Here is a 23,636-nt window from a genome sequence, read left to right as displayed (position 1 = left end):
TTCTGGTGTCTTCCCCACCTTTTCTTTTCCTCATGTGTCGTGTCTGGTGAGTAATAGGATAACTCTGCTAATCCCCTACTATATTATTCTATGTATTGTTATGCTGCTGAGAACAATAGGATAGCCATGGTGAGCCAACACCAAAGGAACAAAGTTGACAGGTGCTCCAACTGTAACTGTATATATTATAGCATGTGTTGGTTTATCATACACCCTGCTCACGAACCCCGTGGCTAGCCTGAAAATAGGCACTTGGATTAATTACCCGATCAAAAGAAAAATAATCCTTATGTATCTTAATAAAACTTCTCTGGATATAGTGCTACTTCAGGAGACCCACCTTATCCCACAGGAAGTGCTGAAACTGAATTCTATGGGATGGTCTGTTGTGGTGTCTACTGTATAACTTAGTAGATTCTGACCCACAGAGGCAGTATGTTATTTCTGATGTGTCCTTAGACTGTACTAGGTTTATTTTATGCCACCTATATGCCCCGAATCAATACTCTAGAACCTTTTTTTTTTTTTTTTTTTCAAAATTGTGTGGTCACTTGGGCAGTAATGTTTTGGTGGGGGAATTTCAATATTGTGGCATCAGCAAAGACGGAACGTAACACTCATTCTGGGTCAAGACAAGCTAACCTGCCGATAGGCATACCCCAGATTCTTAGACAGTGAAAGTGGTTGCTCTTTGGCGTGCATGTTACCCATTGGAACGAGATTTTACCTGCCTATCCTTGGCACATGGCACCATGTCTTGCATCAATGATATTCTACTTTCTTAACAGAGTTGTTGATTCTAAGATTGAGGCCATTCATACCTCTGACCATGCCCTTTGCTGGTTGAAACTGGCGCTTAATGATGATAAAGGTTCAGTAAGGCAATGGAGGTTTCTATCTTATCTATCTAATTCCTTAAAATTTCATAATATGTTGGAAGAAGCCTGGGCTGATTATACACTTAATAATTCAGATGCTGAACAGGACCCCTTATTGTACTGGCAGGCCGCTAAGACGGTGATCAGATGATTTATATTGTCATACTGTAAAGATAGAGATAAACGGCTGCAAATTGAATATCTTGAATTGCAAAACCAATTGACTTCAGCATATCAGGTATATAAAACTAATCCTACAGTGGTTGCACAGTAAAAATATATACACCAAAATGCACTATTTGAAAATATTGAGGCTAAGCGCACATTTCACAGGGATTCTAATTTATTTTGCCTTGGAAATAAATCCAGTAAATTGATGACTAACCTATTGAAGGGACGACATCCTCCCTCAATAATTTAAACCCTGCAAGAGCCTACCAGAAAACTAGTCAGGAAAAACACTGACATTACTGAAGTCCTTAAAAACTACTATTCCAAATTGTATGGCCACTCGCCTATATACGCGGATAAGAAAAAGGCCTTCAATTACCCCAGGTGTCAGTCTCAGGCAGCATCTCTAACAGCTCTGAATAGATTCAAATAGTGATAGCGGGTTTTCAAACTTCCAAGGCCCTGGGCCCTGATGGGTTCTCAAAGGATTATTTTTAAATATATGATCCTCCAACATTTCAGATGTTCTTTACAAGGTTTACAATGTGTTTCTATCATGCTCGCCCCTACCAAAATACTTTAACTCCTCTGTGATTAAGGTTTTCCCAAAACCGGGTAGAGACCTGGAACTACCAGAATCATACAGACCCATTTCTTTATTAAACTCTGATTACAAGATTTTGACCAAAATAATTTCAAATAGACTGAAATTGATTCTACCCTCAATAATACATGTAGAGCAGTCAGGGTCAGCCAGCTAATTACCAAATAACAGGGATCAATTGTATGGCAATATAATCAATTTATTCTTTAAATGCATATCCTCTGCCCATGATTGCAACTACAAAGCTCATTGGGAAAAAGTCCAAGAACATCAAGAGAAGCCTCACATAAGTACTCTAGAGCCTTTGGCATAATTCTATGACTCCTCTGTAAATAATGCCTCAAATGTTCTCTTTGTGGACTTCTATTGGTAGGGCATGTCACATTTAGTGGCAGATTTATTAAGCTTGGTGAAGTGATAAAGTGTCTGATTTTATCACCAGCCAATCAGCTCCTAACTGTGATGTTACAGGCTTGGTTTGAAAAATGACAGATAGGAGCTGATTGGCTGGTGATAAAAAGCAGACACTTTATCACTTCACAGAGCTTAATAGATCTACCCCTAAATGTATCTGTAGTCTTTACCTGGGTTGTATCCTACTACTAGCTACTTATGATGTCACTGAGGCTGCATAATGGTTCAGCCTACAAAACTGCAGTGAAAATCTGAAAACAATACAAGTGGAATTATTTACCAGCTCAATCCAAGAGTTGACACTAACTGTGATATCATCAATGGACTCCACATAATGCCACCAGAGACGAGGGACAAGAAGGACCTGCAAGAAAAAAATAACTGCATAGAATCCTTCAAAACAGAGTGTCAAGGTGTGACGGTCATGATATTCTGATGAGAATAAGTTACAGAAATGTTGTGCTACTTACATGTTGTGTGAAGTGATGCATCCTAAAGCACTAAGCTCTCTTTATAACCCAGCACAGATGATATAATAAAATAAATTGTCCCACAATAATACAGTGCACATATAGCTTTCCTAAAGGTGGGCATACACAGAGCCGATTTGGACCGATTTCAGCCGATTGTGATCAATCGGCCCGATAAATCGTACCAATCGGTTCTTCATGACATGGGTCGGGTCCGATGCGCGGTCCGGTGCGTATCGGACCCGGCCCCAGGGGTCGGACCGGAGGGACATACGATGTCAGATCAGTCGGGGTGGGCGGCGGTGACAGTCAGCGCCGTAGCGGTGAGGAGCAGTGGGGGCGGGCCGCTGGGGAGGAAGCAGTGGGGCTGCAACGTTACCAGATCAGTCAGGGCGGGCAGCGGTGACCATCAGTCTCCACTGTCCAGCGCTGTTGCGGGCGGGCAGCCGCGGCAATTACAACTTTAAAATAGCATGTCAAATGACTGCCCGGCTAATGATTGGCTGAGAGTGCTCTCTCTCAGCCAATCAAAAGCCGGAGTCATTTGACACATTATTTTAAAGATGTAATAGCCGCCGCTGCCCGCCCACTGCTTCCTCCCCAGCCGCCCACCCCCACTGCTCCTCACCGCCCTGCAGCTCCCTGTTATTTTTTTTACATGTGATAAATCGCATGCGATTTATCACATGTAAAAAATGGCACATCAAAGTCCTAATCGTATGTGAGCCTCCCAGGGAGCTGCCGGGCGGCTCGGAGGAAAATTGGGTCCGACTTGTCCTTAGGACATTAAGGTAGGTCAAATTTCAAAATCTGCAGTTTCCTCGTTTTTTTAGGACAAATGAGGATTCACACTAGCTGTTCTGAAGTGGTGAAAAATTGTCCAATAAGCAGATCATCAATGTGTTTTCACTAATTTGCCAGCAAATTTGGGGCAATTTCAATGCATATTGAGGCATTTTCCGCTAATGTCCTTTCTTTGGAAAAAAAATAGGAATTTGGTACTCACTGTTAATTCCCTTTCTCCGAATCCCTAGGGGACACTGAAGTCACTACACTGGGGATAGAGTGGTGCATTGGAGGAGTCAGCACTTTAAAAAATTGAAGTGTAGCATGGTTCCTCCCCCTCTATCCTCCCCTCAGACCTCAGTCTTAGTTAATTGTGCCAGAGAGGAGAAAAAAGACCAGGGAATCTCTGACAGAGAGAGAGTTAGGAACAGTAAACATAACAGTAGTATAACAGTAAACTGTGCAATCGCATGCTCAACCAAACAACGCATGCAGACTGAACACACCCATACCCAGTAAAGAACAGCGCCGGGAGGGCGTTCAGTGTCCCCTATGGATTTAGAGAAAGGGCATTAACGGTGAGTACCAAACTCCTATTTTCTCCTTCATCCAAGGGGACAATGAAGTCACTACGCTGGGGACGTCCCAAAGCCATCCCCACAGGCGGGAAGGCACTGGGCATCCTGCAGCACAGCAGGATGCCGAAATTAGAAGAAGAGGCCGCAAAAGTATCAAACTTGTAAAATTTGATAAATGTGTTTGGACCAGACCATGTTGCTGCTCTACACAGCTGAGTCAGAGATACACCTCTAGCTGCTGCCCAAGAGGGTCCCACTGAACATGTGGAGTGGGCCAAAACTTTAGAAGGCGGAACCTGAGCAGCCTGCACATACGCTTGCTTTATGGTAATCCATCTTGCCAGAGTTTGTTTGGAGGCCGGCCAGCCGCTCTTGGCAGTAGCATACACAACGAATAGTGAGTCTGACTTCTGGATCTCCTTGGTTCTGTTCACATAAACCTGTAAGGTGTGAACTACATCCAGAGATTTTGAATCACCTGTCAGTACCGGAACGATAGGTTGGTTGAGATACGCCTAGACAACCTTTGGGAGGTAATCCATTCTGGTCCGAAGTTTAGCCCTATCCTGGTGAAATACCAGATAAGTGGACCGGCACTACAGGGCACTAAGGTCAGACACCCTTTGTGCCGAGGTAAGAGCCAGAAGCATAATCGTGTCCCACGTGAGTCCAATGTTTCAAAAACACTGGACTTGAGATAATCAAGCACCAGAGGCAAATTCCAAGGCTCCTCCTGGGCCTGAACAGGTGGCTGGAGCCTGAGGGCTCCATTCAGGAAAGTCTGGACCTCCGGAATGACTGCTAAGCGTCGATGAAAAAATATCGACAAGGCTGACACTTGTACTTAAAGCGAGCCTAGTCGAAGGCCCGCCTTAAACCCCACCTGTAGGAATCGGAGTAACCGTGAAAGACAGAAAACAGATGTAGGTAACTTATGGCATTCACACCACGCCACATAAGCCTTCCAAATTCCATAATAGTTATGGGAAGTGACCTCTGCCCAAGCTCTGAGCATCGTTGGAATGACCGATTTTGGAATGCCGCGTCTGCTTAACAGCGCGGCTTCAATAGCCACGCCGTCAAACACAGCCACGGTAAGCCTTGGTAGAGGAATGGCCCCTGCAGAAGAAGATCGTCCCTTGGAGGAAGCTGCCAAGGCTGGTCCATCAGGAGCCCCTGAAGATCGGCGTACCACGGACGACGAGGCCAATTCGGTGCCACCAATATGACTGTTGCTGATTCCCTCTTCATCTGTTTGAGTACTCGCGGCAGCAAAGAGATAGGTGGGAATATGTAGATTAATGAGTAATTCCAAGCCACGGTTAAGGCATATGTTGCCACTGCCGCTGGGTCCCGTGACCTGGAGCAATACCAGGGCACTTTGCAGTGCTTCGATGCCATCATGTCTATTTGGGGCATCCCCCAACGGTGGACAATCTGAGAGACCTCCGGGTGTAGGGCGCATTCCCCAGGGTGGACATCCTGGCGGCTTAAGTAATCCGTCTCCCAATTGTCCACCCCTGGTATGAACACAGCTGAGAAGGCCAGGGCCTGACGTACTGCCCACTGAAGAATTGGACGGATTCCTGCATAGCTTTGCGGCTGCGGGTCCCGCCTTGGCAGTTGACATATGCCACAGCTGTGGCATTGTCCGATTGGATCCTTACAGCTCCTCCCCGCAGTAAAGCCAGAGGAATCGCACAAAGCTCCAGGATGTTTATTGGGAGCTTCACCTCTTGTGGAGACCAACGACCCTGGAAATGATGTTCCATCACCACAGCACCCCAACCCCTGAGGCTGGCGTCCGTGGTGACTATGGTCCATTCCCAGACCCCGAAACTGCGGCCCTGCAACAGATTTGGTGTATGGAGCCACCATTGCAGAGACAGACGACTGCATGGGGACAGGATAATTCGCCTGTGCATGTGCACATGCAAACTGGACCACTGTTTGAGCAGATCTAGTTGGAAAGTATGGGAATGAAAGTGACCGAAGGAGGGCTCCTGTGGTTGAAGTAGTGGTCGCACCTCCGAACCCTCTGCCTCGGGAAGGGGCAAAGGAGCCTCTAGGTTTCCCTCTAAATTTTGGTGCTTCACGAAAGGAACGGAAAGAGGGTCCTTGGTAAGGCTTTTTAGGAGGTGGAGCCGAGGTGGGTAAGAAGGTGGACTCCCCCCCCCTCCCCCGGTGGCCTGAGCAATAAGCTTGTCCAGCTCAGGACCAAATAGCATGTCGCCTGTGAAAGGCAGACCCTCTACAGCCTTTTATATATCTGCCTCCGCCTGCCACGATTTGAGCCACAAGGAGTGTCTAGCTGTGATGGACAAGGCAGAAACTCTAGCGGCCAAAGCCACTGAATCCCGGTCGGCTTCTCCTATATACACAGATTTGCGCATATTAGCCGCCAGCAAAGCCAGGTCTTCCATAGACCTTTGTTCCTCTATACCTTTAGATAATTCTTCGGCCCAAGTTTCTATGGCCCTGCTAACCCAGGAAATGACCAAAACCGGGGCGTAAAGTAACTCCTGCGGTGGTAAAAAATATGTTTTAGCCCCGCTTCCAGATGCCTATCTGGAGCGTCTTTTAAAGCTACTGCCCCTGGTGCAGGGAGCGCTGCTTTCTTTGAAAGCTTAGACACTGACACGTCAGCCAAGGGCGGATTTTCCCACTTAGCCCTTGCCTCTGGTGCAAAGGGATAAGTAGCTTTAAACCTTTTAGACAATTAAAACTTTTTCTATGGAGATTTCCAAACATTAATTCAAGGTTTGTCTAACAGATTCAGGGAAGCACTTAGGGGGGGGGGGCGGCCAAAAATAGGGACAAAAGCCGGCGGTTCCGGTTCTGTTACATTCAAGGTGAACTTAACAGCCTGTATAAAGGCCTCTAGGCCTTGAGGTCCTTCTAGGAGCTCGTCATCCCCACCATAAGCCTGAGGGAGGGGATCATCCTGCACATACACATCCCCCAAGGGTTCATCGTGTTCGTCCCCAGAGGAATCCCCCCTTAATAGCAAGGGAATACTCCTTTTTAGAGGTGGAGGAGGAGTACTTATAGGGTGAGTGGTTGTAGCCCTTACCAGTGAATCCACTGATCTAATAAGGTCCCTGGCCCATGAAGACTCAGCTGAACAAATAGAAGCTAGATGGGAGTGTAAAACCTCCCTGTCCCTGTGGGAAGCAGCCATTTCTGCTGCCAAAGTGGATAAAACACTAGTGGAGGAGGGGAGACGGGGTCTTGTCTGCTTCATCCCTCTCATAGCAATCTTTGCACAGGGTTACACTCTTAATGTGCTGAGTAAACTGTTGAGTGCACTCAGTGGTGCAAGTAGAATTTTTTTCTTGGTGGTACTGATAGCCTCCACCAAAAATGGGCGTGGCCATGTGTCATGAGGGGGCGTGGTCCAACAAAGCTAGAGGAGTGACTAAATGACAATAGTGGCGTGACATCAGGAGACAGGGAATGACTGGGGGGGTGTTGGCTCTTGCTTGGTGGAGAGCCGGGCAGCTTGTGCTTACAATTGTGGAGCTTGCTCTTCATGTTGTTGGCGCCGCTGATGCCTGTCAGTGTGACAGGCTAAATCAGCAGTAGCCGGTAGCTGCATACAGCACCAATCATAATGCTGGGTGGGCAGGCTGCAGATGCATTATATTTAGACTTAAAATAAAAATAGCATTGACAGTGGGTCAGGGGGGAAGTGGTACTGCGTACCTGCAACATATTTCTTACAGGTACTCCGTACCACGCCGTACCCCCTTACTTGCAATACTGAGTGCACTGGGTGCACACAAGTAGTTTCTGAGATGCATTTGAAGTACTTTTTGCAGCCATTTGCTAACACTGACAATCTCACAGCACCTCAGACTGTCACACACACAATATTAGGTAGCAGTGAGGGAGAGAAAGAAGTAATAGGGGGAGAGGAGCCTGCCTTCCCCGAATTAAGCCCACCCTAAAAGATATCACTCCAAAGGGGATCCCAGCGGAAAACCCTTTCACTCACCCAGCGCAGTGAACCGGCTGATGAAGAGGAGAAGCGCTCTGATGCCCTGTTCGGGGTTCCATTGAGGCGCATCAGCAGGAGAGGCAGCGTGGGCTGTAAAATGGTGCCTCCGTGCAGGAGAAGGAAGAAGCTCCGCCCCCTTCCGTTGCTCCGTGACATCTGCCCTCCATGCTGGACCAGCGCGCACTCTGGTCCAGCCGTCACTCATGGGTTAGCCCCTGTACCTCCGGCGGGTGATGCGGCCATGGACCCATAACGCTGGCTGCAGGTGGCTGCGGCGGGTCCCCAGTGCCGATGCATTGGTGGCCATGGTCAGACACGTGTGCCGCAGGCAGTGCCGCTCTGACCCCACCGGAGGGCATCCCATGGAGCAGGCAGCCAGCAGGGTCCTCTGGCTGCCTGCTTTGATACATTTCACGCTAAAAATAAAACTTTATAGAGCCCCTCCGGGCACTTAACTAAGACTGAGGTCTGAGGGGAGGATAGAGGGGGAGGAGCCATGCTACACTTCAATTTCTTAAAGTGCAGACTCCTCCAATGCATCACTCTATCCCCAGCGTAGTGACTTTAGTGTCCCCTTGGATGAAGGAGAAAAAGCCTTTAACCCCTTCAGTGGCAATTTTTCAGGTTATGCTACAGTGCGCAGACTGGCAAACCTGGAAAATTCCCAGGAGTGCCACTGCACTGAGCTTCCTGGCTCCTTCTGCCTGGCCCTGCCTCTTTCCCCCAGCTCTGTTCGGAATGACCTTCCTAGCATCCAGCCACACACATCCGGGTTGCTGGGGGCAGGGCCAGGCAGTGGCTGGTGCTCAGCAACACTGCTCGTTCCAGGCCTCAAGAAACGCAGTAGAGGGGGGGGGGTGGTTAGGGAAAAATCTTGCCCAGTGGGGAGTTCTCCCTAAACAAGAACAACCACTGAACGATAATGTTTTCAAAAGCCCCCCCTCCCCCCATACTCTTGTGCGAGGTATCACATGTGATACCCCAGCAAGTGACCCGGCAGTTGGATCAACTGCGATATCGTATGTGGTCCTTTTGGATAGGATATTATGTATCACATGCAATCCCAGCAAGGCTGTGGATCCAATGAATCCTATTGGAGTAAATATAGCTTCTGAACACCCCCATCCCTAAGGAGACTTTTAAAGTAACATGGGAACGTGAGCTTGTGTTACAATTAGACGACAAGGGATGCACTCGCACCTGACATCGAATTTAGACATACTCTATCCTTTCACTATGTAATCTAGGCTCAGGTCTAGATTTCAGTGGGCACTTAACAACTATTACATTACGTTACATTTCAGACAATATCTGCACAGCTTAGTGGAAATGGCCCATATGTTACATGAAATGGAAATCAGATAGTGACGCACACAATTTTCTTTCACCTGAAATAAGAGTAATCAGACTGGAAATCGACAGTACTCATTCTCAGAACTGCTCTTATACACAGCATGTTCTTTTACATAACGGGATTATACATCACATCTGAGCGTACATTGGCACCAGACAGTCCTACCAATCCCGAGGGGGAGGTATAAAACAACAATGTAAGGTGTTAGTCATTACCCAGCTATTTATAAGCGAGCGGTAATAAAAAGAACTAACACAATGTAACCAGATTTAGCCATGCCAGTAATTAAGGGGAAGGGTTCACTCTCTGCAAAAGTAGCCCCGGAAACCACTGAGCTTTTGAAATAAAATAATAAACCTTTAAAACAGGTGGGACTTGGATTGTAAGTGTTAACCATCTTATCCTTCTGCTGAGACCAAGAGCCACAATACCCTGCTGCCTGCCTTGGGAGGTAGAGGGTTAAACCACCAGAAGAAAATCACTGCATAATAAGGGCAGATTTATGCCTTCCTTTTATTGTGTTTAATGGAAAGTATATACTGCTAGTCCCAATTTTCTGAGGTACCCGAGCACAATGAGATTATATGACTAGACTTAAGCACAGCTTTCTATGCCAGATCCCTGTTCTCATCATCTCATCAGCAATTCTGCTGCTTCCCATGCAGTGGGAACAAAAAGCCACTTTAACTTTATTACCATCAAATGAGCGCAGATCCTCCCTGACAAACTCACAAAGCCAATTCCAGCAGGCCCATCTGACATGTTGTGATCACTGCTATGAAAAACCATCACACTGACCAGCAAACGACACTGCTGTCCTGTACCTCAACTCTCTTCACAGATAACTGCTGAAGACCCCTATGTAAAAGACTACTCTCCCATCAGAGGACAATGGTGTTTGACCAAATCCAATAAAATCTCTATAGTGAATTTATGCACACATCTGATATTTAAAAAAAAAAAGTTAAATATTGTGAATTAAGCCCTATATGTTACTTCTTTACAGATCACAATAATGGAAATACCCAAATCATATAGTATTCATGTTTATGCTGGTTCATAAGGGATACAAGTCAGTAAAGGTGAGTACACACGGGTGCAATTTCATGTAAAATCGCTGGGAATATGGTCGCCAGCTGCGCTCTCCCGTGTGCACTGCCTAATGGTCGCTGGTCGCAGGAGCATGCTCCTGCGACCAGCGGCTTTCCCCGGCGATCGCTGTACCGGGAGGTCAGCGCCGGGGAGATCAGCGTTGATCTCCCCAGCCCCGTGCCGCTGCTCCCTCCCTCCTCCCCTCAAAGTGACAGCAGCAGCGTCTGCTGCTGCTGCGCTCCCCCTCCGCCCCGTAGCAGTGTCTCCTTTTCATCGCTGATGAAAAGGAGACACTGAGCAATATGATTGCTGGGGATATATTGCTAGCAATATATCCCCAGCAATCATATTACCCCATGTGTACACAGCATAAGAGATTTACAAAGTACTGTAAGTCGTCCTCCAGCTGATGCTTGCAAAGTTAAATTGATATAGTGGACATTTATTAAGTACATGACATAATCCAGTGCTTAACCCTTTGAGTGTCGAGTGAATTTGTCAAAATTGGTGTGAAAATTGCCAAGCAAACATTTTTATTCATCATAATGACCTGTAATGTTTACCTTTTACAGGAAATATAATTTTTTACACCTTTTTTATTTAAATTTATATAACAAATGGGAGAGACGCATATTTTGCTCATCTCTCACAGAAATGGTGGCATTTTTAGCGGAATATGGTCATTGGGTCACCAGCAGATTTATCGACAGTCATTAGGTTGACACCATTAGGTCGACATGCATTTAGGTTGACATGAGTCTAGGTCGACACGAGTCTAGGTCGACAGGGTCATTAGGTCAACATGGGTTAGATCGATAGTCAAAAAGTCGACATGGGGGTCTTTTACATATTTTTTGAGCCGACATGTGCTGACAGGCGGTATTTCATGCCCTACCATCCACTAGGGTGTGGTGGGAGAATAAAATAGTGTGCCGAGTGTAGCAAGGCACCGTGCCCAAAGCATGGCGAGCACAGCGAGCTATGCGAGGGGACAGGGTGCTACGTTTCAGTGTCCATGTCGACTGTGTCAACATTCGGGTAATAAAATGTAAACAAACCCATGTCCACCTTTTGACTGTCGAGCTAACTCATGTCGACCTAATTTCATGGTGACCAAATGATCCACACCCTTTTTAGCAGATATTTTGCACATTGGCACTCAAAGATTTAAGAAGATGGTATTACCATTCATAAGGTATGTTCAAAATGATGCTCCCGAGACAGCAATACCTGCAGCACTACGATACAGAAGCTTCATTAGGAAGAGAGATGCAGGCTAGGGACCACTCATATCATGGTAGAGGGGTCCCAAAGCAATTTTTTTTTTTAGGCGAACCATTTATTTATTTTTAAATACACACTTTGCGCATATGAAGTAGGAAATATAGAGCCCAATTCTCTCTATAAAGTGCTGTGTGATATGCCAGGTTTATATAAATAATGGTTAATAAAGAAGTGAATGCTATTCTTGCACAGGTGTGTGATTCTAATGTATCACCATCAGGAGGCAGTGTACATGTCTCCATCTCCATTGATAGAACTACATTTCTTAAGTTGCATACAAGTTATTTTAGTAAATATTGAGAGAGATTACAATTCATGGCTGCATTTTAGAGATTGCTATCTAGAGTGATATGCATGGAGTGAAACAGATTGCATTTAACCACAAACCCCTCTTCCCATTTCCCCTCTTACCTGCCCCGGGTGTAAGGTGATCACATATGGATGGGCAGAAGAAAATAAAGGATAACGGCTCCTGTCAGGATTCACCACATTAACTTTACTGAAAACACTGGATTCCTCATAAGGGATCCGAGTAGGATACAGATATGCTGTGTCCTCAGGGGGGAACAGGTGCCATTTCTTCCTAAATAAACACATAATGAAATAAAATAAAATGACTGTACATACTTTGAAGTGTTTATATATGATATTTTCTGTATGTAAATTTCATTATATAATAAGAAATTTCAAATTCTAGCATAGATAGAACTATTTAAACTTGTGTTTAATTCTAAATACACTCAGAAGGGAGGATCAACAGATCAAGTCATAAGGAAGGAGTGAAGGAAAAGCAACTCCTGGACAAACAATAGCTTGATTTTGAATGGGCCCCTCTCCCAATGCTTCTAAAAAGGGACACCTTTCCACAGCAGGTGTTTATTTTATGCCCCATAATAGTGCCCTATTTAATTTACTGAACCACAGAAGTAATAAAATGTTAGGCCCTATGATAGTGCCCCAGTTTATTTTCCAAACCATATTTTTACTTTATGCTGCTAATTCATAATGCCACACATATTATTTACTATATACATACAGGGTATATGCAATCAGATTCTAGCTATCTAGGAGGTGCTAAATAAATAAGAAGTAGAATCTGCAGAAACAATAAATCCAATCTTAGTAAATGTACCTCACAGACACACATTATCATTACTAATATCATCCTTTATTATATAACAACACAATGCGTAGCATAGTTGGAGTACATAAACACAGGGTTGCCGACCCTCCCGGAATTTCCGGAAGTCTCCCGAAAATCGGGTCCCCCTCCCGGCCCCCCGGAAGGGTGGGCAACCCTCCCGGATTCAGGGGGGACCCCCGCTGTCCCCCGGATCGCGGCATTAAAATGCCGCTATCCTCGGGTCTCAGAGGAGGGGGCGGAGCTAAAATGCCACAATCGCATCATTTTAGCCCCGCCCCCTCCACGGAGATCCCTGAATTCGATGGTTTACCAGTATGGGAGCGGGGCTTAGTGATGTCACGCTTAAGCCCCGCCCCCTGAGCGGCTACTGAAACTCTCCTCTCCGGGCTTCTCCCGGAGAGGAGAATAAGAAAGTCGGCAACCCTGCATAAACAGCTAAGCAAAACAAGAAAACAGTGGGGTAAATTTACTAAAATGGGAGTTCTATTGAACATGGGATGTTGTCCATAGCAACAAGATTCTAGAAGGTGCTAAATAAATAAGAATTGAATTGGTTGCTATGGGCAACATCCCACCTTCCCTAGAACTCCCATCTTCATAATCTTACCTAAGTGACTTACAGTTCAAGATAATATAGGACAAGTACAGGGTTCAACATAGCTGCATCATAAGTTGATACTGACATAAGTATCTGGGTAGCAGAAACCCAAGCTATACACACACACACACACACACACACACACACACATAGGTGTTATTCCTGCCAAAAATAAAGTGTTAAAGATACCACAATAACATATGCTTTTAACTAAAGTTGAGTCTGAGGCAGTGGTTCCCAAACTGTGTGCCGTGGCTCCAAAGGGTGCGCGGGGTTGGTGGTCTAGGACCAATTCAAATAACTTTTGGACTATTATATAAGGAAAACCAGTGATTTTCCAATTTTAAAGTGCAACGGAATATGCTTCGCTATATAAGACACTGTAAATAAATAATTGTGACCTCAAACTACTGTATAATACAGTATATGTGGATTAACTGAAGTGAATAATTATCCTCATCACATAACTGGACCGAAGGATGACATATAAGCGCAACTTCATTTAACAATCTTTATGAAATTGTTGGTAACATACTTTTGGCCCTGGGGTGCCTTGAAAAAATTATGATACTCTAGGGTTCCAGGACTCAAACAAGTTAGGGGACCACTGCTTTAAATGTGCATACACACTGAGCTTTTTGATGGGCATCCATGCGATTTTCAGGTGTGCAAATGTCACACCTGGAACTCCAGACCTTTTACCTGCTTAATTGATAATGAAATAATGAGGCAATAGCCCACACCTGTCCGTGAAATAGCTTTTGAGTCGATTGTACCATTACTTTTGGTCCCTTAAAAAGTGGGAGGCACATATAGAAACCTTTGTAATTCCTAGACTGTTCTCGTGATTTGGATGTAAATACCCTCAAATGAAAGCTGAAAGTCTGCAGTTAAAGCACATCTTGTTTGATTCATTTCAAATCCATTTTGGTGGCATACAGAGCCCAAAATATGAAAATTGTGTCGATGTCCCAATATTTATGGACCTGACTGTACCTCTGCAAAATGCCTCTCACAATGTATGTCTCTGACCTCCCCCCATGAGTGCTTCTGCCTCTTATCTCCCTATGGCCCCTTTCATCTGCCCCCACCCCATAAATGACCCTGGCCACTGCCTCCCCAACTGTGCCTCTTAACACCATGTGTACATACAATCTCACTCAAGGGTACATCTGAACAACCCCCCCCCCCCCCACACACACACACACACACACCTCCCACCATGTTTGCCTCTGGACATTCCCTCCCCATGTGTTCCTCTGACCCAGATCCAAGAACCCCATTATACCACTCATATGATTATATTCTAGCTTTAGTACCTGCCTTCCACTTGTAGCACCAAATTACAGCCGTATGAATCAATATGACAAGGGGTGTTGGCACCAAGGCTTCCAACCCACAGGGTGCTCTCCTGACCATCTCTTCCAGGGAATCCAAAGTCAGCCCATGATATATCCTATGACAGAAGTAAGCAGATCTGGTTCTCATTCTGAGATCACTACATAATGTATGGTCATAAACACATTACAATGTATAATCAGCTAACAGAAAGATATGCACTGCAGATCAATATAATGATGGAAGCATTAGTACCTGGAGGGTGTTAAAGTTATATATACAAATACAATCCACCCTATTTGTATGTAAATGTAGAGACATTTGTATTTGGTCTCATTACCATGATTTGTCTTCTGCTTTAATGATCTTTTTTTGCTTTTCTGAACACTGTTGATTTTGGATTTTAACTTTTCTTCACTAAAGTTATAAATATATTTGAAACACAGCAATCAAACATCAAATATAACAATCCTTCATTTCGGACTTTTTCAGTTGGCTTCCAGTCATTCCCCAGGGATGTGCACTTGATATACTGTATATATTATTTTGTCAACTGAACTTTTACCAATAATTGTGAACATTACAAACTGAGGATACATTGATGATTATTATTGATGGAGATTTATAGCTTGCTTCAGTATAACATTGTCCGTAATGGATAGAAATTAATCTCTTTTCTCCTAATTTGTATTTTATTATTGTAACAAATCGACTATTAACTTTTTTACTATAATACACTTAGGCAATATGGACAGTACTTAGTTATAAAGCATCAGAAAAAATTCACTAATTGTTTTCCAGTGCCAGAAAAGAAATGCATAGGCCTACACTTTCAATCATTACATTTTATAACAGTGTGCAAACATCTGTGTGCAAACAGTGTCCAATTCATTTTGGATTAAATATTTGCTAAACCTTATGATTATTAAAAAAAAAATTCAACACTTTTGTTTTAACTATACTTATTTATATTATCATTAATATGATTCAAGATCAAACCATATAAAACCAATTGTAATATACCTCAGCAGGACAGGTTACTCATCCTCTCCCCCCCCCCCCCAAAAAAAAATCATTGGTTATAAAGATTTCTACCAACAGCAGGACGACGTGTCTTTGGAAACAAGGTGGACGATGTTTAGAAGCAGAGATTTCAATTATATGGAGTTATTCAGCCCAGATCCAGTATCAATAACATAACGTTCCATGCCGCAGCCTCGATCTCTCTGATCATGTCCACACACTTATTTTAATTAAAAAGTGAGAGGTAGGAATGGATGCTAATAATGAAATGGACTGTAAAATACATTAAGGAAACTCTGGTGACAAGCAACTGAAATTAGAAATGTTTGGGGTCAACGCACAGCAGGAAACTAAGCTGCATGTGGCATACATGATTTGGACAGTTTGATGGAAATACAGTACAAAAATCCAACATGTGCAAAGGTTTGTGCATTAGGAATTACACAGTATACAGTGCCGTCTTTCCCATTGGGCACGATGGGCAGTTGCCCGGGGGCCCCCGGCCCAGCCCAATGGGAAAGATGGTGGCCGGGGTCCGGGAATCCGCTCACCCTCGCTGGGGGATCCGGGCAGGGGGATCAGGGCGGTGGCGGCAGAGGCGTAGCGAGGGCGGTGCCGGTGGAGCACCAGCTCCGGGCGATGGAAGCTATCCTGGCGCCGGAGCCGTCCCAGCACCGCCAGCTCGCCCGCTCCATCTCCCCCGCTAGCTCCCACCGCGGCTCGCTGTGTGCGGGAGACATTATGCTATTTAAAATTCACGTCTCCCTCTGGACCGCCAGCCAATAGGCGCTTGCGGTCCAGCAGCCAATCAACTGGTGGCTGCTGGACCGCGAGCACCTATTGGCTAGCGCGGTCCAGCGGGATATGTGAATCTTAAATAGCAGGCGCAGCAGCACACACTAGTGCACTGTTACAGCAGGGACTGGGAGCGCCTGGGCAGCGGACAGCTGGGGGGTCCCCACTGTCAGATGTCGCGCGCAGGGGCGATCCGCGGCACTGCTCCCCTCTCGTGACAGCCATCACAGCCGCCGCAGCTAACATCATCATCCCGCCCACCCGGCTCCCAATGTGCTGGTAAGTTGTGGCCATCAGAAGGGGGACCATGCTCGAGCTCCAGTATAACAAACCTAAAAGAGGTCCAGACTCACCACCCTGGTGTTGGATGGTATGGGTATGTTGGGGACAGTGAAAGAGTAGGGTGTGTAATTGGGAGTGGTGTAGAGGAATAGGGAGTGAATGTGGCACAAACAGGGGGACTAGGGTGTATATGTGAGTAAAGCTTTATAGGGGGTCTGTGGGTGGAACAGGGTGTTTGTGGTGGGGATAGAGGGTTATGGGGTGTATGTTGGGGGACAGGGTGTTTGTGGTGGGGATAGAGGGACATGGCAATGAGGTCTCTCCTCTTATATGGAATCAGTATGGGAATTCTGTAAGGGGCAGTAATATGGGCAATGTTTAAGGGGCACTACGAGGGGAATTATGTGTAAGGGACATTACGCCGGAAGCTGACTGGCTGCCGCACGGAGCCAGAGAGGTGAGGGTTGGGGAGGTGACTGTGGGCTCCTGGGCAAACTAATTTTGGGGGGGTCCAGTGAACTAGGTTGCCCAGGGGCCCTTCCTAATGTTAAGACGGCCCTGACAGTATATACTCTACCAGTGCCCAAGGCCAAAACATATTAGCATTTTACTTAGTGACACCCTTAGATGTTTCGGACGCCACATTAAATTAGGCACACTTCAAGTTGCAAAATCAAGTGATTTACAATGAAAAAACAGAATGAATATATGTGTGTGGGGGGGGGGGGGGGTTTGAAGTGGATTGCGCTGCTGGTTAGAAAAGTTTTTTTAGGAACACACTGATTGGCTGAGAAAAAATGAATGAATGAATGAGTGGGATCATGAATTGGGATCCCTTAAGGTAGGTAAAAATATATTTAGGCGATTGTGGCAGACTTGCAGCAATGTAGCCACAATCGGCTAAAGATATTTTTACCTACCTTAAAGGATCCCAATTCATGAGATATTTTTTATAATTTTATTGATTGTTTGTATGTATTAAATGTATGTATATGTATTAACATATTTTTCCATATAAAATCATAAATATAACAGTGTGTCCAGCACTCATTCATTTTTTCTCATTTGTTTACAGGGATGAAATAAAACTCTAAAAACTCTTAACTCAGCAGCAGCACACACCTACAGCATGTGCTGTGCTGACAGCAGGCTCAGCATAAGCTATTATGCTGTCAGTGAGACGCTCATGCTGAGCCTGCTATCAGCACAGCACATGCTGAAGGTGTGTGCTGCTGCTTCTGCCTGGGAGGGATGGAGGGGGGAAAGGAAGGGTCGGACCAGGGCCCCTGCCGGGCCCCTGCAGCAAGCCTGGGCCCGGGTAATTAGTACCCCCCCCCCCCCCCCCTCGGCTGCCCTGCATGTGAGATAAAGGAAAGATGTCATTTAGGTTCAATAATGGTTAGCCAGGGATAAGGTAATTTGCTAATGTTAGCCTGATAATTATGGTGGACACACTCTGCAGCAAGTGCAGACTGTGAGCTGAGTTGCAGCTTGGTGTTTTGCTAGAATTAGCCTTTGTAGGTAAATGAATTGTCTAGTGATTCTATAGATATAATAAGTTTGTACAATGGTTATTAAGACTCAGCACAGTACCATGTGTTCAGGCTGAGGCCTAGATTTCTGTGTTCCCATGTGCTCAAGCCCAGGCCTAAGCAGCAAGTTCTTAAGCCTGTTGCAGACAAGATCTGTGTGATGGATTGTAACTGTATTACCCTTATATAGTTTCACAATAGTTATATGCAATAGCGGTTTGTAGATTATTGGCATGATCTAAATGTAGCTTGGTATTTGGAATGATAAGTCTTGGTGATGGTTACATGCTGTTTTAGTTATAGATTGAACCCAGCATGTTCTTAAAATGGTCATTAGGAAAGCACAATGATTCTAGGAATATTATCTTTCTTTTATTCCCATGTGGGCAGGCTGCAGGCCTGTGTATATGTGCTGCGTGTGTTTTCACTATAGTATAAATGGATTCCTTTGTGTACGGCCATGTGTTTGGGCCTTGAAGCTACAGTTGTCTGTGAAGTGGCATTTGGCTGTGTCGTCCTAGGTTGATTGTGGGAAAGCTTTGTATCATAGTATAGTATCCAGTTAGAATATCTAGATAACTGGCAGATAAAATCCTGTAAATGTAATAGTGTGTTTTGCACATGTTCGCATCCAGAAAGGAAAGTACATTCTTTCGATTTCCATAGTAAAGGGTTACTGTTGTGAATACATGGTTCACTAGCCATGTAATGGATTATTGTATAGCAAGGCCCGGATTGTATAGTGCCAGTTCGGGGCATCATTTAAGGAATACATTATAGCTCAATATTCAAATTATATATGTTGTAGGCTTGCCATGGTTGCTGAACATGAGAGTTATATGCAGGATTGTGATTATAGTATAATGCTGGTTAGTGGTAATTTGATGTGATTATAGTATAATGCTGGTTAGTGGTAATTTGATGTAATGTTGTGGACAGATGTGCAGCCAGTTTATCATTATATAATTGCTGAAGAATAGCTTTGTATGGAAGGTCAGTATGATAGGGATTCCTTCCTGTAACCATGCGGCACGGCCTTTTGTTAGCTGAATTCAAGATGTCTGACACCAGGTTCATATATGCTGCTGTCCAGCCACACCCCCAGCCCTGTACATACACATACATACAAAACCACATTGTAACGTAAACATCTGTATTAAGGATGCTGACATTCAACTGTAATGACTGTAATATTGTTTACCATATAGTGTGTAATCTTTAATGCTGTTTTATTCATCTACTCATTCATGTCATACTTCTGGACATTTGCTTATTAACCATTGAGTAGCATCAAACAATGGCGCAGCCAGTTCGCATAATAGCGTATACTTTACGTTGAATAAATAACCAGACTTTCATACTGGTCACACGCCTGCCCGCTTTGCAGCTCTTCGCAGCCGCCTGCCCACTGGAGATGGCCCTGCTACTGTCTGTCACTACCATGTAAGTGCAGTGCAGGGCAGTGGTTTGGTATTAGTCTTGCCTTTCATTGAGGTGGGGGAGAGGTGGGGACAGGGTTTTTTTTTTAATCAGGGAGGCCATCTGGAATGAGCATTTTTCAATCCCGAATCCCGGGATTGAAAAAATGCCCCGGGATTGGCATCCCTAATTAATAGCCAATGTTTCAGATACTGTAGCTATTACATCTACTATCAAGGACTTGACAAAAGATGTACTAAACATCTGAAACCTTGGCTATTAATGAATTGTACATCTTTCTGAAGTTGTAAACACTAGGGAGTGCTGCCACACAGGTTGTATGTATGTGATAAAGAGACAGAAAAGTACCACCATCATATCATGGCCTACGTCCACAAAGGAGTGACTGAGAACATTGTGGAGAGATCAAAAAATTATAGCACTACCTTCTGAACATGTCAGCATATATGCTGCAGAGGAGTGATAGAGAGCATAGCGGACATATGGAAACAGAGAAGCTACACCCTCTTAACATGGCTGCCAGCTGCAGAGGAACGACAGGAATCATGGTGGACAAATATTTATATAAAAGCACCATTCTCTCAACATGTCCACCTGTTACAGAGAAGGGACAGACAGTATGATGGACATACAGTCATTTAAGCATGTCAAGCATTGTATGAGGTAACAGTTATGAAACGTTTTATATATATATATATATATATATATATATATATAATTTACATTGACCAAAGTATGGCTAAAAAGATTAATTCGGTATTTATATGTTAGTTGGGCGCCCACTATAGTAATTACGCTCATACCCCCACTTTCCATGTTGGCATGGAGACTATTTTATATAGTGTGAGCCACCGAGCCCGAAGTGTGGCGAGCGTAGAGAGGGGATGTGTAAAACTAAGCAAATAGCCCAACTAACATATAAGTACCATTAATTCATGCTACTAAAATTTAAAGCAACAAAACTGCACTTAACTATGTCTGAAAGAAGTTTATATAATAAAAAGGGAATAGAAAAAAATCACATAAAAAAAACCTTACATGCATTAATCAAGGTCATGCACATAATCAGTCTGGAACATGCTAATTTGTCCTGAATGCTAATTGCCAGGCATTTTATTTTCCGCTAGAGATAGATAACACAATGTACACACACAAAGGCACAGTTATCCCCAGAATCTGAGCAGTACAGGAAAGTGAGGGAAATGGCTGATGAACCTGATTTAAACCCTCTGCTGGCAGATGCCACACCACCAGGCGTCTGGCAGTGTACTAGTTAACAGTTTGATCGCTGCTGCTAAATTTGATATAATGAAGTAAGAAATATTAAAATGCAGGATAGTGTTCATTGAGTGGGATAATGGAATCATTACCTTGACTGGTGCAGCTGCAGAAGATAAACAGAGCAATCGCAATCTGAAGCACGTTGCAAATGGCCCAATTAATCACGGAAATATCGCAGACATGGCTGGCCGCCCCTAACCTCTCAGAACAACGCTGGAATGCAAGAACATCACCCAAACAAGCCTCTGGCTCATCTCAAGGCAGCAATGGGTATTTGGCTAGTGTTTAAGCAGCTGTCTACATCTATCCCAGCATAAAGACTTGTTCACTTAATTGAATCTGATGTTTTCTTTTTTTCTTTGGAAGAAGTGCAGAATTTGTTTTACTCTTTTCCTACCCCCCCCCCCCCCCCCCCTATAATTGAGCATCAGCTGACATTATAGAAATGATACCAGTCGCAAATTATAGATCTTGTTAATATTAAAGTATTCAATAAATGTGATCAGGTTAACTAAGCTATGATCATTTGTTTTTATTGGGCTGTACATACAAAAATGTGTAATATATAAGATATACCAATATTTGCAAGATGAACAGCCAAACTGACCTTTACCACCTTTGAACATGTCCTTGCATCATAACCCTGATCATTGGTCCTTAGAATGAGAATTCCGATTGGCTGGTAGTAGCTGTTACTACAATCCGCTTCTTGAATCTTACGCATCTACGCTTTTTTGTCTGCATAACTTCCCTTCTAATGCAAATAGTTGACCTCTGTTGTTTTGTGTCTGAATTCAGCATTGAATTTCCTTTCATTTGATATATGAATCATTACACCGAGTGAAGGGTAACAGTTTTTATAAGCATTCAAAGTTGAAAAACATTCAAATTTCAAAAAGTGTCCGCAATTTTGTCCACCACTGTTGTTCACTATTGTTCACTAGAAGCAGAAGCACCAGGCAACCATCCAACAATGGTACATTTACTACACACTAGTAATAATGAACAGTTATATTTCATGTATGTATTCCTTGCATGGCCCCCAAATGTCATATGCAAGGAGGCATAGCTTCACAAATGAGGACATGCCCATTTTGAACGTGGAGTCCACACTGGGCGATACTAAACTTAGTGATGCCACTGGGTATAGATTGCGCTTGATTGATGACAGAGCAAGGTCAAGTAAAAAAGCACTTTAATCGTACAATAGCACACTAAAATTAGCACAAATAAAATGTAATAATAGGTATAGTATAATACACAGTATTATGCAAAAATGGCGAAAAGGGTATGAAAGCTGCATCCAGTTAGTGTAACATCACCTTTAAAAGTCCACAGTTCAATGTGTGACAGGGAGATGGGATGATGGAATTATCCTCCAGACTAGACCAAAGCGGAATCCATATGGTACTTCCTGCAAATAGAATAATGGGAGTGGCGTTCCTCCCAGTTGGAATATCAGAAGTGTTTGTAGGTGGTCCACTGAGTGACCCGGGTGGGTGGTTAGAGAGGCGGCTTGCCTTCAGATGATTTATACCTCACTCCGGTCGATATATTGATGGTCAGTGTAGGTCTGGGTCTCCTGTTAGAGCTTTCAGGTGGTGGTTGGTAATGGCTGGAATAGCAGCGTGGTGGGTGGGTGGGTGGGCTGGGTGCCTGGGCCAACGCGTTTCGCTGCTGAGTGCAGCTTTTTCAAAGAGTCCTTGACTTCTGATATTCCAACTGGGAGGAACGCCACCCCCATTATTCTATTTGGAGGAAGTACCATATGGATTCCGCTTTGGTCTAGTCTGGAGGATAATTCCATCATCCCATCTCCCTGTCACACATTGAACTGTGGACTTTTAAAGGTGATGTTACACTAACTGGATGCAGCTTTCATACCCTTTTCGCCATTTTTGCATAATACTGTGTATTATACTATACCTATTATTACATTTTATTTGTGCTAATTTTAGTGTGCTATTGTACGATTAAAGTGCTTTTCGACTTGACCTTGCTCTGTCATCAATCAAGCGCAATCTATACCCTTTATACATTTTTTACCTTATAGGGACTGACAATCCCTTTTTTTGATTGCTGCTGGCAAAAACAACTCACACAGGGCCTTATTTTGGTTCATTCTTTCTGACAAAATTCTTCTTAGATGGGCAAAACCATGTGCACTGCAGGTGGGGCAGGTGTTACTTGTGCAGAGAGAATTAGATTTTGGTGGGGTTTTACTTCAAAGTGAGATCTATATTGCAGTGTAACAATAAAACAGTCAGTATTTTCCCTGCACAGAAACAAAATTACTCACCCAAATCTAATTCTCTCTGCACATGTTACATCTGCCCCCCCTGCAGTGCACATGGTTTTGTCCATCTAAGAAGGATTTTGTCAGAAAGAATGAACCAAAATAAGGCCCACAGGCACCCCTACAGTTACTCTGGTAACTGTTTTTTCTTTAGTGATGCCACTGCCTTAAAAAAAACAACACTACAAAATTAGAATAAGCCAGCAAAAATTCAAATCTCACTGATATAAAAAAGGTTACATTTCACTCATACCTGTACTTTCAAAAATAAAATGT

The 23,636-nt window shown here is 44.1% G+C and overlaps 1 protein-coding gene across 2 annotated transcripts in view; it reads right to left on the bottom strand.

Moving 5' to 3' along the window:
- HSPBAP1 (HSPB1 associated protein 1) overlaps positions 1-23,636 on the bottom strand; it is a 112,527-nt gene that overhangs the window by 25,120 nt on the left and 63,771 nt on the right. For both annotated transcript variants that reach the window (XM_083153612.1, XM_083153611.1), the window contains exons 4-6: positions 14,693-14,829; positions 12,043-12,214; positions 2,348-2,431 (exon numbers count right to left, since the gene is read on the bottom strand). In XM_083153612.1, the coding sequence (XP_083009738.1) occupies positions 2,348-2,431; positions 12,043-12,214; positions 14,693-14,829 (393 nt within the window). The remainder of the gene's footprint in view (positions 1-2,347; positions 2,432-12,042; positions 12,215-14,692; positions 14,830-23,636) is intronic.

This window comes from Crinia signifera, chromosome 7 (assembly GCF_055691185.1).
Source record: "Crinia signifera chromosome 7, ASM5569118v1, whole genome shotgun sequence".
Taxonomy (NCBI): Eukaryota; Metazoa; Chordata; class Amphibia; order Anura; family Myobatrachidae; genus Crinia; species Crinia signifera.
The sequence above is the reverse complement of the archived record's forward strand: the minus strand, read 5'-3'. Positions and strand labels throughout refer to the sequence as shown.